The sequence below is a fragment of the Colias philodice genome, chromosome 20 (assembly GCF_061535455.1).
Source record: "Colias philodice isolate Cphi_HAF_F1 chromosome 20, ilColPhil1 Martin Lab GWU primary, whole genome shotgun sequence".
NCBI classification, from domain to species: domain Eukaryota; kingdom Metazoa; phylum Arthropoda; class Insecta; order Lepidoptera; family Pieridae; genus Colias; species Colias philodice.
Genome location: NC_143105.1, coordinates 5,343,389 through 5,362,129, shown reverse-complemented (window position 1 = coordinate 5,362,129; position 18,741 = coordinate 5,343,389). Strand labels below are relative to the sequence as shown.

The window sequence follows — 18,741 nt, the reverse complement described above, 5'->3', positions numbered from 1 at the left end:
GCTATAATTTTATTATTCTATTCAACATAGAATGAGATCTATTTTTTATCATTATTCAATTGATAATTAAAATTTTCAATTTTCAAACAACTATTTCACATGTAAAATCTTGTACTATTTCACTTACAATAAATTCAATAACAAAATACAATGTTATAACGAATAGCATTTATTTAAGTAAAATCGTCATTCTTCACTATGGAGCATACATAATTCTTATAATTGTAATTTATATTTACACACTCATCACATGATTTGTATTCGGTCAAACAATCAATTAAATTATATTTACAACAAATTCCATACACGCGTTAAGACAAAATTATAAAAGAATTGTTAAAAAACTAAATTAGAATAATTTTAATTTATCACCTAAGACATCTAAGTAAAAATGATAAATTGCTTTTGCTCTTAATTTTTAAAAACAATGCGAAATATCGAGGTATAGGTGGTAATGTACATTTGTGTTATACTTATTTAAAACGTTCAATAGCACACATTGTTATTTCTTTCATTTGTTTCTCATAGATTTCAATTTTATTGCAAAAAATTATTAGGCACATAAAAGTTTTCTCCGAACCATTCGCTGTGTTCATCGAGATATCTGTAAATAAATTTGAGGGTTCAGTTTAAAAACGAAAAAATAGAAATAAGAAACTTACGTAACATGAGGATACTTACTGGACAAATATATCAATATATTTCAATATAACTTTTAACTTCATGTCAGGCATCTGCGTTGCATTCAGGAAAACTGGTAATATAACTGAAAAAAAAAGGTTATAAAATTATAGTAGACAAGAAATAGACAAGTACATTTTATGCAATATTAAAAATACATGCCTGTTAATAAAATAATAATTATATTATATTGTTGTTAACATTGAAGAATGTACTTAATTAAAAACTGAATCTTACCAAATAGCCTCGCTAGATGTATTGCACCGTAAACTCTGCACGGTAAATGTTCGGTGCCTTCTCGCGGTATTAGCTCGAACTTTGCTACCTGTTGATGAAAATCAATACATTTTTATATAGCCCTTAAAACGGATTATTGCTATTTGTTTCTGTTTAAATGGTTATAAAACAGAAAATGTAACATGTTGTTCAACATATGAAATTTATTTTGTAGAAAACAGATTTTTTGAAGTGAAAACTTCTTTAGCGGCGTTGAGCACTTTTTCTGTAATGGGTATAAAAAACTTAAACTTAAACTCGCGTCACCTGATGACCACCAAACGTCGTGACCTGATCGAAAAAGCGTAAGACGGATGGATATCAAACATGCTCAACGTTAATAATCAAGTTTTCACTTCTGCCGGCACTCCCGGAGTGCAACCCGTCTTTTTTTTATTATTTTACCTTTTCCATAAGTAGCGAAAGCGGTGTGCGTGTAGACGTGGAAGGTGTGAATGTGTGTACGCGCGCACCTCGGTACTCGCTGGTCGACGAACCGCTGCTACCCACACTATACAAATTTAATATTTTGGGCTGAATATTATACAGAGGAAAAAAATAGGTACGCGGTACGGTAATAAAGGTAAGGTATGGTTAAACATAGTACATTATATTAATGAACTATCATATCAATCTAAATTCTTTTCCTTTTTGTAAAAAAAAACTAATAAAAAAAATAGGTACTCGTCAATACTGCTTTGTTTGTTCTTATTTTTAATTCATTCTTACCTCGATGAGTGTGTCTCAAACGTTTTCGGTTCTGCCGTAGACGTCGAAGGTGCCGGCTCTTCGTTTTCCGATTGTGATACCGCCGATTTGTGTGAACGTAACCTTCAATATTTATTAATTTACATATTATTTATCTATAGTTCCAGTGTTAGGATAACTGACACAATGGCAAAAATATTGTTAACAATAAAGAACTAGTCTCAAAACCACACCAAAAAATTGTCTCCAACAAAACCTAATTCTAATGACTGCGTATACTATACACTTTGAAAATTACTTCCACAAAATAAGGTAGCAATTTGAATAAACCTTTTATAAAAAAAAAATATTAGTGCGTCAATGATTTTTACTTTTTACATTAAAAACCTTACCTTCTAGCCACAGCGGCTGGTTGCGGCTCGTCAACTACAACGTCGTGCGAGGGCCCCGCTACCGGCTCTATGATCTCTTCCTTTATCTCTATTTGTTCTTCCTTTATCTCTTTTTTTATTTCATCCGGTTCTAATTGTCTTTCTCGCCTTACTAGTGGTTCTAGAAATGTTATATCTTTTATATCCCTTTGGTTTCAATATCTTTATTGGTAAACGGGAGTACTAACAAATAATAATATGCTAGGATTCAAAACACAAATAATTAATGATCAATAACATACAATATTTGAAATGATTAAAATATAGTAGTAGCACACCCCAGACACTCCATACAAAATAATCGTTTTGACCGTCACACTGTAGAGACTGCAAATGTGTGTGTAAACGCTTTATGGTTGCCACATTTTTGATTAGCGTAAAAAAAAATTCGCGTTTTTCTGATGAAATACATCCGTAAACAGCACAATATCTAACCATTTTCTACGAAAAACGATAATCACAAATGCAAAATAATAAAATTTAAGTCAATTTGATTAATGTTGTTAATATTCGTTGTGTATCATCCCTGTAGAAAAATATGGACCATTTTTAGACTGATCGTGCGGGGGAGGTAAGTGTTTAATTTTGGCGGGAGGCGGAGTGTCCGTTCTGTAGCGTTTAGCTACTATTATGTATTCTGTGGTAGTAGCATACCATTTCAATGTCACGCGTTATTAAAACTGATACTACTTACTAAACTTACCGTCATCTTGATCATATTCAGGATCAGGTGGAAGGTGGGCATATTCTGCAATCCGGGGGCTCTTCACGTCTTCCTCATCATCTGGATCCTCATCCGGTGATTGGTTCTCTTGGTCTTCGCCCTCTGAATTAATATCTGTTGGACTGAAAATAAAAATAGAAGTTAAATAATAATTAATAATGGAAAAAATGTTTTTTTAATACTTAGCTGGTTATCATTGAAATACAAGTTTTTAATAGTCTGGCAATATTGGTTGTGTTTTTGATTTTAATTATGGTAAAATATTGAAAAAAATATATTCTTTAATATGACATTACTCACAAATCATTGTACTGCCCGCACATCTCGTGGTACTGCGCCATTTCCTGCTTGTATAACATGTGTCCCCGAAATATGAAGTCGAAATATACTCGTAAGCCATCTGCCACCTCGCGCACTAAATTTAATCTGTAGAAATAAAGAAGGATGAATTGAATTGAGATAAAGTTTAAGGTAAATAAAAACAGTAGGTAATGTAATTTCCATAACAACACAGAATCTGGCATTTAATGTTAAATCCCACAGTTAACAGATCGCAATATCAAATATGTAGTTGAAATTATTTTTAAAATGTGCATGAAATAGATTAACTAACAGAATTAGCATTCACAAAAAAAAATACGCAAAAATAACAATTATTGTTGTAATTATTTATTATTATTAATGAATCTAAATAAATGGACTGTTCTAGAACCTTGCAGAAACTTCTAGAATGTCCGGCTTCTGCGGCGGCTCGTGTTTCCCGCGCGGCGGGTTCCACGCGCCGGCGCGCCCGAACCACTTCACCACGGACTCGAGTATCTCGGCCGCGCTCGGCGACGCGGGCAGCCGGGCCACGCGCCCGCGCTTTACAACTAGGTGGTAGTCGAGCGTCAAGCGGTCTCTGGAAGCAAAATATTGAAAGAAAAGATCAGCAAAGCCTTTAGTAGAACAATTTTTAAAGTTGGTTAAGTAGTTTTTGAGTTTAAAAGTTAAACCAACAATAATATATTACTTATTGATAATATTAGTACAGAGTATGATTCATGAAGTAATCTTTATCTTCCTCTTCTTCTTTCTTATATATAAAAATGAATCGCAAAATGTGTAGGTAAGCGCATAACTCGAGAACGGCTGAACCGATTTCGATAATTCTTTTTTTATTATATTCCTTGAAGTACGAGGATGGTTCTTATGTAGAGAAAACGTAAATATGTACCACAGGCGAAGCCGGGGCGGACCGCTAGTCTTATATATAAAAATGAATCGCAAAATGTGTTGGTAAGTGCATAACTCGAGAACGGCTGAACCGATTTCGATAATTCTTTTTTTATTATATTCCTTGAAGTACGAGGATGGTTCTTATGTAGAGAAAACGTAAACATGTACCACGGGCGAAGCCGGGGCGGACCGCTAGTAGAAATTAAATTTAGTACACATGTTTTATGGGTACCGAAGGTACAGAAGTAATGCGCAATTTGCACATGAAAAGAATGATGAAAAGTAACTTTCAATTAAAATATTTAAAAATAGAATATACTTAAATAGATTTGGATAAAACTTTGCTTTATTTTTTATATAGGTCATAGATCAGAATAACACAGTCATGAGCTATGGAAATATGTATGTACTTGATTTAATCTAAAGGCAAAGCTATTGTAAAATAAAATTGTAAAAAAATGGTGACTCAAATTCATAAAATATTCTGATTTAGGTAACAAAAGTAACTAATAATCTCCTATATCTATAGAAATTTTGAATTCAACAATAAATTAAATAATATGAACATTATCAAAATAACAAAGAGAGGTAGTAATAAGACCTGACAAGAAAGATTAATTTATGTATAACATATTTGCTAAAAAACTTAAAATTAATGCTAAACAATCAAAAGCTTGTCTCAAAAGCAATGCCTGTTCCAAGTATACCTACCCCGCCTAATTCGAAACATGCTTTATAAAAAAACTGTTGCATCCATATTGCATCTTTGGTTACAGTAACTAGATGGCGCTATATCAAATAAAATGCTTCAAAAATATTTTTTAATTATTTAATACAAAAATCAAATACAATTTAGTGTAAAATAAAAATAAATAACATTGTAAATAACACATACAACATAAAATAATTTTAAATCATCCAGTTCAGACATGGTAGGTGTTTTTTATGTCATTCCTGAATCACGCTATAGATTTTTTTTCATGCACTAACTATATAATGTCAACTATCTAACTTATTATTTGTGTCTATTGAAAGGAGAGACGGTTAGCACTCCCCTTGACAAGGATGGAACACATAAATTGGTTAAGGCACAACTTGACCACATTTTTTTTGTATAGTTTACACAAAGATTTAAATTTTAATATCCAGAATTTGAAAATTAATTTATATTTAATGTGCATAGTTAAAAAAAATCAATAAATAAAATGTATACCAATTTAGAAGTTTTTTTTACAAAGTATAATTATCTTTTTTTTTAAAGATAGAGAGATGGTTACCTGAGAGAAGGCGGTAAAGGTATTTGTGCCCTGCATGAATGAGGTGGTCCTGGAGAGGATGTGGGCTGCGCACTTGATGTAGAACCTGAGGAAGTATCAGTATCTGCTGCTGTTTCACCCTCTGTAATGATAAATTTATATATTAAAAGAAGGTCTTTGATAATTTCTTGGACAAAATTACAAAATATATTATATGATCAGTTTAATGACAAATAGACATTTTAACCCATTGACCACCGAGCGGCCCGATCGGGCCGAGACACAATAGATTTTCTATTGTGTCTGTGATCCGAGGACTGACGGATTAAAATAAATTTATGTTTAGTTAGTGTTAACTTACATATTATACTTCATACAAATAATTCTTATTGGCATAACAAAATAATGACAACAAGTATTTACCATCAGGCTGTGTACTACTTGAAGATCCATCATCACTAAATCCAAGTCGTGCTCTCTTTGTAGATACTGATCCTGCATTAGAACTACCTTTTTTTCTCTCTCGTCGGTATAAATATGCACCTCTGGAAATTCAAGGACGTAATAAATTTATCAACAATATCTAAATTTTTATTAGTACTACAATTACACTATACAATTATGTTATGTACTTACAATTGCAGTTGTGATTTTTCTGCAAGATCCCTTTGCAACTGTCTGTTCTCTTCAGTGTCTTTCAATACAAAATCTTCGCTCACACAGCGATCCCAAGACGAATTCCAACCTTGAAAGTGTATTAAATATTCGACACTACGTTTTCCCCGTTTATCTTTGCTTTCTATTACTTCTAAAACCTGTGTGAAATAAATATAATTACGGTATTTGGCGAATATATGTCTAAAAACTCATAAATCTTCTGTATGAATGCAAAATGGTCAAATATACAGTCGCAACAAACCTTAGAATCGTAAAGAACTTTAGCTTTCGTGGGATCAGGTTCATAACATAACACTCGTTCCCCCTCACTGAATTTATAACGCACACTTCTTGTAGATACCATATCTGAGATTTAGTAAGTTAATAAACTGTTCTCTTAGTTATGACGATTATTGCAGGGACCGGCGTTTCTATTTCGTCAACAAACATGGAAATGGCGCAAAGTTCAAATATTACTTAATCTGTTGGTTAATTATTCTATATTTTAGATTAAAAGATTTCAATCAATTTTTCTTTCTATTAATAACATTTCTTGTTCTCGTTTCATTGTTAAAAATAAAATTAATTTAAAATATGTTGAAGTTGTTGATTTTTCATAAACAAACTGACATTTCACGAAAACAAGTGTGATGTGATTTGTCAAATATGTTTGACGTTTATCAGGGCGCATAATCACTTGTAAATTTTTGAGATTATCTCTCGTTGTTCTTTTATGATCATAATCTATCATAATTCTTCCCACATCCTTCCTCTAAACTCTAAAGTAAGATCCCATCGTTCGATTCCCAGAAAGCCTATCCGAACTTTCAGCGTTCCAACTTGCAGAACAACTCTCGGTTCAAACTCGCCAGTATTTCGCTTATTAAGAACCTACAATGAATTCCTCACTAAAGATCCGAACCTTGATATTTTCCACGATACTTTGCCAATGTTTAAACGAAAACTGCAGAGATCATATCAGATCACGTTTTAGAATTAAGCAATATTGAATTAATATTATTTACTTTAGTTGTATAAACCATCCTCATTAACTACATTTATCTTTATTTTTTTTGTAATGCTGTGTACATCTATAATAGGGTCAAGCATTAGAATATTCTTAGGGCGTATGATTCAGAAAGAAAGCTTGAAACTTATAAGCGCTTATCGGCGCTTGTCATGTTCATATATTTTCCTGCGCGGGTTACCAGCACTGACAAGAAAATATATGAACATGACAAGCGCCGATAAGCGCTTATAAGTTTCAAGCTTTCTTTCTGAATACGCCCTTTCTTTGTATTTATTATTAAGGAATGTTGTATGCGCGATCTGTCGATGTACCTAAATAAATAAATAAATAAATAAATAAATCCCAGAGCCGTAAGACACAACTTATTTTCTAAAGCACATCTAAAGCATAAATTTATTTTTTAACGTCTCAATTTGAAAAAAATGTTTATTAATTATTAAAGTGCATAATATGGGAATTTATTTCTTAAAAAATATAATATCGTCCAAATGCAGTCCATTGCGTTCACGGCACTCATTTAATCGAACAGTAAATTTATTTATGAAAGCTCGTCAGGTAGACACAGTGATGGCTGCCATTTCGTGTCGGATATTTTCTTTTAAATGCACTATAAGTAGTCCGTTGAAAAGTAACATTTGGGGATGCATTTTTTAGAGGACGCAATTTTATTTTTTTGATGTGTAGGTCAGTGTGAAGCTATCACTGCCCTATTATACATTATACTCGGCTATCACCAAGTTTGTGGGGTCGCCACCAGTCGCCACCCTTGTCCCACGGCCGCCATCTTGAAATTGCGGTTGATATGGTTCTTACGATATTATAGCTCGACTATTTATTTGATAAAAAAAATTGTTAACATTATTTGTTGCAAATTAAATTCTCTACAACTTTGGTCCAGTAACTTTTTTGTGGTAGAACTATAAATAAAAAAGTTATAAGCGAAAATTTTCAGAAATTAGAGATATTTTTATGTTTCAATAAAACTTTTTTTTTTTAATTTTACGAAGAAATGATATCAGACCATTTTTGTAGATTGTTTTTCGAGGAACAACAGCTCCGAAGTGAGTACTAATTTTCAGTACTCTGAACTATCCGTGACAAACCCCCCCCCCCTCCTGGGACCGCGCCTGCCGCTTGGCACGTTTACTCACAGGTTGAGTTGACAAGGGATAAAAAATATTAACTGTATTTAACTGTAAGGACATGGCTTTCTAAGGTTAAAATTATTTTCAAAATTAAGTCATCAGATTGGTCCACCAATGATTTCCACTACAACCTCCCAAACAGGCAACTCTTTGTCTTTTATTATATTATTACCCATAGAATTCGTTTAGATAGAGTTTTAGTTTCTATGATTATAAATTATGAAACAAAAATATTATGAAGATTGAATTTAACGAATTCACGTTAGTTCAATACATTACACAGAATATTTATAGTACACTAGCGGTCCGCCCCGGCTTCGCCCGTGGTACATGTTTACGTTTTCTCTACATAAGAACCTTCTTCGGACTTATATAAGGAATATAATAAAAAAAGAATTATCGGAATTGGTTCACCCGTTCTCGAGTTATGCGCTTACCAACACATTTTGCGATTCAAGAAGAAGATTACATCAGGTCATACATAAAAATAACTAAGTACGTTAAAACAACCGACTTCAAAAACGGAAAAGTAAAAAATAAAAAAGATTTGATATTATTAAGGGTGCGTATAAAGCAAAATTACCAATCTTCTATTAGATGATACGTGTAATATTCAAGACCAAATCTAAAAAATAAAATATATATCAAACTAGATGATATGTTCAACGATTCTGTTTAATCAAAAACATAAAATATTAAAATTTACTCGATAAAAAAAAATCACCAAGTTAGCTCTAATTTTCACACTTTTACGTTTTCTACTTGACATGGTAATACTTATTATGATTTTTTTTTCATAAACAATTATATTAAAACATTTGCAAGATATTTGTCAGAGCATTTTGCGTAATTACTTTTAGTTTTGGTTTTATCTGCGATAAACCACTTTTGGCGCTCTTTTTTACTCGAGATAAACGTTTGGTTTTGTCACGATAAAAGTGGTTTATCGCTTTTGTAATTTTGCTTTATAGGTACGCACCCTTAATTACTACATATTATTATTTAGATGTTCTATTTATTAAATAGGTTTGATGTCGCATCCTACCCATCGAACATTATGTCATTATGAATGTTTTTATTTTAATGCTGGTTGCGCCGCGCGGTTTCACTCGCGTACATGAATGAGTTTTTGAAGTGAAACTTCTTTATCGGGGTTGGACAAAAATTTAGTGTAACATTTTTGTGTTACGCCGTACGCGTGACATTTTTGCGTTACGCCGTACGCGTGACATTTTTGCGTTACGCCATACTCGTGACATTTTTAAGGTCATAAAGAAGTTTCACTTCTTACGTGTGTACTCTAGTACACGCATACATTTTTTTTTATTTCTTTTAATCTAAGTGTCCCTGAAGGTATAAAAATAGCCTTAGTTACTCCTTGTAAAAACAGCTATCTGTCAGTGAAAGTCCCGTTAAAATCGGTCCAGCCGTTCCTAAAATTAGCTGGAACAAACAGACAGACAGATAGACAGACACAAATTTCACACAATTTATTAATGTCGCCAAAATCGTTTTAAAACAATTTAATTTTGGTTTTTAAATGCTAATTATACCTGTTCACAATATGGTCACACATGAGCTTTCAACCAAACGTGAGTTGAAATCCTTCGAGTTTAGCGTTAAAGGTTGAAACCATTTAACACTTCTAGCGGGGAAAAGGTTACTAGGCTACTTATTTAATACTAGCGACCCGCCCCGGCTTCGCACGGGTGCAATGCTTATACTAAATACACTACAGAAAAACTGTGAACGTTGTATATAAAAACATAGCGGCCCGCTCCGGCTTCGCACGGGTATAAAATATATAGCCGGGCGGCCGGCCGGTACCGCCGCAAACGCAATTCCCGCAATTTTTAAATCTGTAATATCTTCGAAAATATTCACTTAAATCATACGATGTAAAGGGTCATATAGATCTATATTAAATGAACAATGTATTCAAGGTATTTAATTGGTTAAGGATTAATGCTGTATTGGTTAAAATCGCATCGAAAATTAGCCATTATTTGTCGTAAAAAGTAAATGACAAAAAAAAGTTATTGTGGGTTATCCATAAGAGATAGACATATACCATCGCGGACTTTTCTGTAGACCTTTTCAATGTGTATAATACTTAGTACATTATTTTGATAAAACTCGTAGGGTTCAGCCTGCGTTTGCAATGTAAGCGGAAAAAATGTAATTTTTTACGACATCACATTAGAAACCTCAAAAATAACAGTACTTCTCCACTATTAAATGGGTGCTATTATACATATAAACCTTCCTCTTGAATCACTCTATCTATTAAAAAAAACCGCATCAAAATCCGTTGCGTAGTTTCAAAGATTTAAGCGTACAAAGGGACATAGGGACATAGGGACATAGGGACATAGGGACAGAGAAAGCGACTTTGTTTTATACTATGTAGTGATGAAGTTCCTATTGCACGACGGACATAATATAATAAAAATATTAAATGTACATTTTGTATCATTATAGGCCATTTAAATTTCTACATGAAAATTATGTAATTATTTTGGTTTTCTTGTTATAATATCTATCGTGGATAATTTTTATAATAGCGATTAAATGGATAAAATAAAAGATGCATATATTTAAAAAGATAGAAAAATAATTTAATTAACGTATCTTATCATAACAGATCTCATTGCAATTAGTAGGTAGCACTTAACTCTACTATTTGGTAGGTAGGTATTTAATGGTGGTAGTATGCTGGGGCGGAGTAAGAAACTGGTGCAGCGTGAACTACGGGTGCGGAGTAGGCGACTGGGGCGGCGTGGACGACTGGGCGGGCGTAGGCAACTGGGGCGGCTACCTTGGCGACAACTGGTGCGACAGCTTTCACGGCAAGAGCTTCCCTGTGCACGACAGCGTTGAAACCGTTGTGGGGGTCAGCGGTGTAATCAACGGTACGCTTGGTGCCATCGGGGTCGACAACGGAGTAAGAGCCTTGGACAACATCGCCATCACGGGTTTCGTGCTGGCTCTTGGAGTCTCCGGTCAAACCGTCCTGAACGTCGTACGCGAAGCTGTATTGGGGATGGGCATCGTATTCTTCAACTCTGGCGACGGGGGCAACGGCATATTTGGCAACGGGGGCGGCGTGATATACAGGCGCCGCGTGGTAAGCTGGGGCGGCGGCGTAGGCGATGGGTGCAGCTGGTAATATACCAGCGCTGGTAGCCGCGACCAAGCAGGCGAGGACGACAAACTAGAAAAATAATTATAAAATTATTATTTACATTATCGTTACGATATTAGATTAGAAAGAAAGAAAGAAAGAAAGAAAGAAACATTTATTTATCAGAGACAGCACAACACACACATACATAGACATAAAACATAAAACCGTACAAGTAAAATAAGAAAACATCGCAATAAGAAATAGTTACAATAAAAGAAGCAAATACTTAAATTACTAACATGAAAAACACGTATAAAAAAAAGAATAGAATGATAACTACATTTATTAAGGTGTGTCCTACGACCCTGACAAAAAGGAGGCAGCTCAGCATATGCTGCAACGTCCAGGAACATTGGCAGCGCTGTTTTTCAGTGCCCCCTTTATAATAAAGGCTTCGAGTTGGGACGAAAGGAGTTACTTATGACTACATATTATATACATAAATATATAAAAATAAATAAATAAAGGAGTTATAATAAACTTATAGATCATACGATCTATAAGTTGATTAGTACGAAACTTATAGATTAGATTAATATTAATTACTTTCTACAGCTGAGATGTGACATTTGAAATAAGATGGATTGAATTTTGTAAAGAAGGAGATTATGATATAATTTTCTAAATGCTAATACGTTAGTCTTGATTAGTATTTAATTGCAAAAGCTTTAAATTATATCCCACTCAGAAAACTCGTGTTAATCATTGGCTCATTACCTTGAATGCCATTGTGTGTTGGTGAGATTGTAGGATGTAGAATGATGGTTATTGGGGAGCGTATTCAGTTTATATATGGGCAGTGGGGCTCACCCTTTCACTCGTCAGAGGCACGGTGACGTCGTATGACCATGAGTCTGTGCCCTAGGGCTTCTCAAATCTCCCGCAGGTAACCCCGAAATTTGAAACTCGTACTGTGTCAACCTAATCGAACTTGTTTTATTTCAGTCATTGTTATGGATGCTATATTTGTGAATTTGATGGTTTTATTCTGTCCCTAAGTTCTTAAAATTATGTAATATGTTGATGTATCATAATTATTCCCAATAATACGAATACTTGTAAAAGTTTGTAGGGGTGGAAGGACTCGCTTGCGCACAAAATAAAATCAAAATTATTCTAAATTATATAATGATTCATTCAAAATCTTCTTCTTAATATATATAAATCTCGTGTCACAATGTTTGTCCTCAATGGACTCCTAAACCACTTAACCGATTATAATAAAATTCGCACACTATGTGTAGTTCGATCCAACTTGAGAGATAGCTGATAGTTTAAACATGTAGGTACCACGGGCGAAGCCGGGGCGGACCGCTAGTAATATTATAAAATTATGCTCTACATGTAGGGATTCGTATTGCAATCCTATTTATGAATTGATGTAAGTATTTAAAATTATTATCATCAATATAAATTTTTAAAGAATAAGTAGAAAAAATTCAATCATGAGGCGATTTCGGCGATTGCTATTCTAAAGAACAGGAATCCCGAAATTTATATTTAGGTATAAAGTATTTGATTGCCATAAAACCAAAATATCAAATTCAATTATTGATCAACATTAAAAAGAAGCAATTTCCTTTTTTCACGTTGCACAAATTGTTTTTCCTTTTTTCACGTTGCAACGGAGATTGATTTTATGATAGACAGATAGATATAGGTATAGATTTTATGATAGATATATATATAATATAGAGATAGATAGATTTTTATTTGTGTCTGGAGATGGTAAGGTAGTTGCGGTGAAACATCTAATTTCCATTGGAATTTCTTTGATCAAGTGGACAAAGCCGCGGGTCTGTAGAGTGTAGGCGCCTTATTAACTAAAACTGTCGCACAAAATCATTATCCGTGTAGATTGCAGTGCAACTAAGTCCCATATATGAACTACAAAGCAGTCGTAAAGTTCACTGAACACATTATGCATTCCATTTAACATCACACGATATATGACACGTTGTGGTCTCGATTAAACTCATTAATTACGATCATGAAATGAGATTAACCATGGATGGGAGATTATTTTACACCAGTCGTATGAAATTAGGTTTCAATTTTTTGTTTAAAGAAAGCTTGTAATAATCTTATATGGAAAAAGATGCGTTTATATGCATTTAAGGTAGGTAGAGCCAAGAGCCTCTTGAAGTTTGATATTACCTATGGGTGATTTGAAATATATTATAGTGCGCAATGAGAGGTACCTTTTTATATTGGTGGTGACGATAAATGTAAATATGTAAAAATAATAAATTTTTGTGCGTATAAAGTAATTTAATTTGATACACTTATGTAGAGTCATTAAAAACATAAAATTAATTTGTTATGTGGACTGATTACTGTATGCATTCGTAAATTACGTTAAAATCACTTAATAATAACAACTTGCACAACATGCATTTAGTGAGATACATATGTTGCTTATTAAAGTGACATTACCTAGATACGAAGATTCAACCAAGTAAGTAAAATGCAGTCATAATGTATGTAGGCGTAGTGTGAGATTTCATTAAAGGAATACATATTAGGCCAGGTTCCAACGGAGGATATTACCTCACATAATATATTAAAGATCCTTGCATGGACGAAGAAAATAGTTTTTAATGAAATAATGGAATACTAATTAGTAATTACCAACAACTAAAGGCTCACATTGCTAACTAAAACTAAGTTAAGAAACTAAAAATATTTCTTTTAGAGATAATATCTTTTTGTTTGAGACCTAATAAAAGTGCCATGCATATTTATTAATTTTTAAGAACATTATCATAACGTTATTATAAAAAAAAGATAAGCTAAGTGCAATGTTCCAAAAAAAAAGTACCTAGCTAAGTAAAATTTACATTATTCCTTTGCCATACCAAATATAAATGTTGTATACCTACGGCTCCGATATGTACGTAAAGCCGCGTGCAAACAGCTAGTTGTAGTTATAATTATGAATTAAACATAATGATCGTTTACAAGCTATAATTAAAATGATAAAAATACTTAACGTTTTCTTTGGACGTAACGTGACATTGCCCTTTTACAATTATTATCAGTTTCATCAGACAGCCTTATGTAATTTGAAAACCGCTTTTTTCGCGCGCGCCGTGAGTACAAAAAATTAAAATATAGCGCAAGGTCGATGAGATTTAATCTTGTAAAATGCTCTTTTTATGTTAAGGGAAGGCTAACGAGCAACCGTTTCACCTATTTCTAAGCTAATCCAAAATATATAGGTACCTACAATAACTAATAAGTACATATCTTATATTAATTTTTTTCATCTATAATTTATAATTTAATCCATACTAATATTATAAATGCGAAAGTAACTCTGTCTGTCTGTCTGTTACTCAATCACGCCTAAACTACTGAACCAATTTGCATGAAATTTGGTATGGAGATATTTTGATACCCGAGAAAAGACATAGGCTACCTTTTATTGCGAAATATGTACCACGGGCGAAGCCGGGGCGGACCTCTAGTACGAAATAAGATATCTTTTCCAGTTCAGTTATAGTAAGTCTTAATTCGACGTCTTGTTTCGTAGCTTAGGTATCTAAGTGTTATAATTTTTAAGTCCTTAGAAGTTATATTTCTCTTTTTATTATTTTCTCATAGGAAGCACTAAACTTTCCGCAAAAGTTTTTAACCAAACAACTGTTACATTACGTTACACCAATAAGGTTAATCCTTTTTATAACATGTTAATCTCTAATCTGTCACATCAATACACAATGATAAAACGTTTCGGCGAGTAAAGCTCAAGTACCATTTGAAACAATAAGCTACTTCACCTTGACATTATACGTGGGGGCTTACCTACTGTTTATTACAGAGTAGAAACGGATAGAGCTTTATAGTTGCTAACGTAGATTTTCTATACGTTGAATCGGCCATAAGCTTTGGAAAGCATATACATATATATGACTTTTAATAGCTTACAAATAGAAAAAAATGTGTTTCATTTTAATGAATTTTAACATTTAACAATACTTTTAAATTATCTTTGCTGGAATAGATCTGATATAGGATGTGCTAAACTTTGATAAATAGTTTAGTAGTACAAGTGAAATACAGGATATTTACTTAGAAACAGTAATTGTGAATAGGTATATTTTTAAATAAAGATATTATGAACTTTTGCTAACTGTATTAAATAACTAAAATATTAATTGTAAATATGATTTTTAATTATTTAATAATTATTTTTAAATAATTAAAAATCACATCAATAATAATGAATTCAGTTTAGATATATAAAAAATGTGAGACCGATACGAACAATATTTGATCATAAAAAAAATATTTTTTGTAGAGCTAACCTATGTATGAAGATAAATGATACCGCAACCGTAGTAAAATCACCCACATGTAGAGCGCTGTCTAGATTAAAGAGAGAGCTTAATTTATCAATAAGACATTGCAAAACCACGTCCTTGTGTTAAATTTGTCTAATTAATACCACATTGTTTTCTATTTTATTACCCTTAGGTTTATTTTGAATCGTGTTTATTGTAGAAAGGAGTTACTGTTAAAATACCATGTATGTGAATGAAGTGATACACTAATTTAACTTTTGTGAATTGGTGATACACATGAGTATGTGAATAAAAAGCTTCTTATAATTTACATTGGTATGTATATGTGTAGGTTATTCTGTGAAATTGTTTATGCAGGTATAGGCATTCCTCATTATCATCTTTACATCTCTCATATTTTATTTCAATCTTTTTCGTCTCTTAGATCACTACTTTGAATAAAAATTTAAACAAATCTAGATATAAATAAATAGGAATATTGTATCTACGGAGGTTGAAATTTATTAGCTCCCCTGCATGATGGATGCTTATTATATGTAATATTATCTGTGCACATTGAACTTTACAATAGCTAAAATAATTGGTGAACCGCACCCGACAACTGTCTTCGTGCTGACCGCTGACCTCAGACGCGTACCGTACCTTCACGGTCAAACAACTGGGTAATAGAACACGCGTAACACATTCATAATGTGATCAGAAGGTCTTCGTTATTGTTTGCGGTATGAAGAAAGGTAACGTATGATGTGTTTTGTAGTAACGTAATATGAGTGACGTATGCTGATGCTCGTAGGCATATTTATTTTATGTTTTAACTATGTATTGTACTTATTATTAATTTTGATTTATCAAAAAATGAAATTTCCGATACATTTTATATATTGTATTCTGATTTGATTTCATTTACGAGCGTTATGTCCAAAGCGTTGAAAAAAGCACATTTTAAATTTTAAGATATTTGTAAAGTAATATAAAATTACACTATAACATAATCTATAATTGAAACAATTACATAATTATCTGAATTCGTTTGTCACATTTTTGTCACTAATAAATCGGAAATGCCATTAAATGTAGTGCGAGGTCAATTCTGTAACCGCAGTGTATGCGACTAGACCTAGGCAAATAATATGTGTTGTAAAATCAGGTTTGTGTTATATAATATAATCTTAACATATTACGTTACATTGATATTAATTAACTGACACAGAAGTTATAATATGAGGTCTTGTTTCATACTATAAAATATTTTTTTAAGTTAGCCTCCGACAATAAATATGTGAACGCAATTTAAGAAGGCGGAGCTGATAAATATTTGTTTTTATTCGCACTTTAGATCTACATAGGAACACAATAACTACAACTACATAAAAACGTATCCATATAATAAAAATGAATAGCAAAATGTGTTGTTAGCTACACATTTTGCTATTCATTTTTATTATTTTTTGGTAAATAATAGGGCAATTTTTTAACGTTTGCGTAAAACCACAAAGAAGGTTCTTATGGCGAGAAAACACGAAATAGGGGGAATGGGCATAAAACAACGTCTGTAGGGGCAGATGGTTTAAAATAATAATAGATGGTATCTTCTGCACTTTCAGCAGTGCTAACCGCGTATGCTCGATACCTTCTACCAACCTATGTAAAAAAAACGTAAAGTATTTGGTAAGGATAAGTAACAGTAGTTTATTATTTCGCTGAATTTTTTTTTATTTGACGTAAACGATCAATTTAATATATTTTTCCTATGGTTAATTTATTATTGCTTTTAATAAGTTCATCCAAAGTTATTAATAAAGCTTTTTTATTTACTTGAGCCTTGACTGCAACCTAATGCACAATAACAACTACAATACTATTTGAATTATTTTATGATATAAATGAAATAACATAAAATAGATAAAATGCAGTCGTATAGGGCTATTTATTGGCAGCTTGTTAGTTTCGTAGGCTGAATGCAAGAGTTGAAAAGGTCACCGATTGTGAGTTGTGACGATATGTAGCACGACAAATTCAAGTACCTACCTAAGTAAAGTACATACATTAAAGTTTAAGGATGCGTAATGATAATTATTGTTTGACCTATATATTTTGTTCAAAGCTAATTGTTTTATATGTTGGTTTTTATAAAACAATTATTTTTATGACTATAATTATTAAAATTATTTTACCTAAATGAAAGAATTTATTATCATTCTTACGGTGACATTTATGATAATTTTTCTGTAGCGGACATAGGAATCATACTGAATGGATATTAAACATTATTATTTATTTATTAGTTTCATGAAATCGAAATAAAATTATAAAAAAAAACTCATATACGTACCTACATTAAATCTATAATAACGTGAAGTTTTTTGGAATTTATTTTAGATACATTTATTTGAAACAGCACTCGACATTGGTCTGAATCAGCAACATTATTATTGAGAAACAAATGGTCTATCTAGTGCAGTCTTACGCAATATTTGTAAGGATTGAATATCAAAGTAACTTATATGCTAACTGTGAAGGTAAGTAGGCCCAGCTTGCAACACTCCCAGGATAATGTCAAACTCGGCCGGTGCAATAAAGGCCACATATGGAGAAAGTAACGCGACGTCTAGTATACTATTATATTATCTGGGACCACGTGTTCTTGTTCTAAGCGTTTATTTATAGCTGCTTGATAGCTGCCATTAAATTATGTTATGCAAATGTCACGAACAAGGCGGCAATCAAAGAATTTGAATTAGCGATATAAAATGACAGAATATAATTTAAATATATCGACTTTTGGTACGGGAGCTATTAACGTTTTCTTGCTATTTCGGTTATAGACCGGGCTGTCTGGCTGGCGGTATAGTGGTTGCGTTTATTAGTGCGCACAGGAATATATCCGTAATTTAAAGTCATTTATTAACGCGTAATTTAAAATTTTTAATCTTTTGCCTTTAGATAGATCCATCAGACATAAATTTTTTATAGTAAGACGTTTTTTTCGTTGTTAAATAGGTGCCATACGCAATTTTTTATTTCAAAATAATTAGAATGTCATCGAAATAAGTGAAATTACATCAACATGAAACATTGGTTCACATATTATCATATAAATTATTTTATTTGACAAAGCTTC

The 18,741-nt window shown here is 32.5% G+C and overlaps 2 protein-coding genes and 1 non-coding gene across 3 annotated transcripts; 1 reads left to right on the top strand and 2 right to left on the bottom strand.

Moving 5' to 3' along the window:
* Positions 1–28: 28 nt before the first annotated feature.
* On the bottom strand, positions 29–6,594 carry msl-3 (male-specific lethal 3). Its single transcript, XM_089707980.1, has 13 exons — positions 6,214–6,594; positions 5,931–6,109; positions 5,718–5,839; positions 5,316–5,436; positions 3,533–3,721; positions 3,121–3,246; positions 2,800–2,942; positions 2,058–2,217; positions 1,687–1,788; positions 1,363–1,468; positions 919–1,006; positions 682–766; positions 29–604 (listed from the first exon to the last, which is right to left on the bottom strand). The coding sequence occupies exons 1-13, from the start codon at positions 6,313–6,315 to the stop codon at positions 538–540; spliced, it is 1,590 nt and encodes a 529-aa protein (XP_089564106.1). The 5' UTR covers positions 6,316–6,594; the 3' UTR covers positions 29–537.
* LOC149479446 (U6atac minor spliceosomal RNA) lies at positions 5,060–5,150 on the top strand. Its single transcript, XR_016317300.1, has one exon. It is a non-coding gene; the product is annotated as a U6atac minor spliceosomal RNA (small nuclear RNA).
* Positions 6,595–10,720: 4,126 nt separating the features above from the next.
* LOC149479444 (larval cuticle protein A2B-like) lies at positions 10,721–12,140 on the bottom strand. Its single transcript, XM_089707745.1, has 2 exons — positions 12,031–12,140; positions 10,721–11,340 (listed from the first exon to the last, which is right to left on the bottom strand). The coding sequence occupies exons 1-2, from the start codon at positions 12,040–12,042 to the stop codon at positions 10,825–10,827; spliced, it is 528 nt and encodes a 175-aa protein (XP_089563871.1). The 5' UTR covers positions 12,043–12,140; the 3' UTR covers positions 10,721–10,824.
* Positions 12,141–18,741: the final 6,601 nt, after the last annotated feature.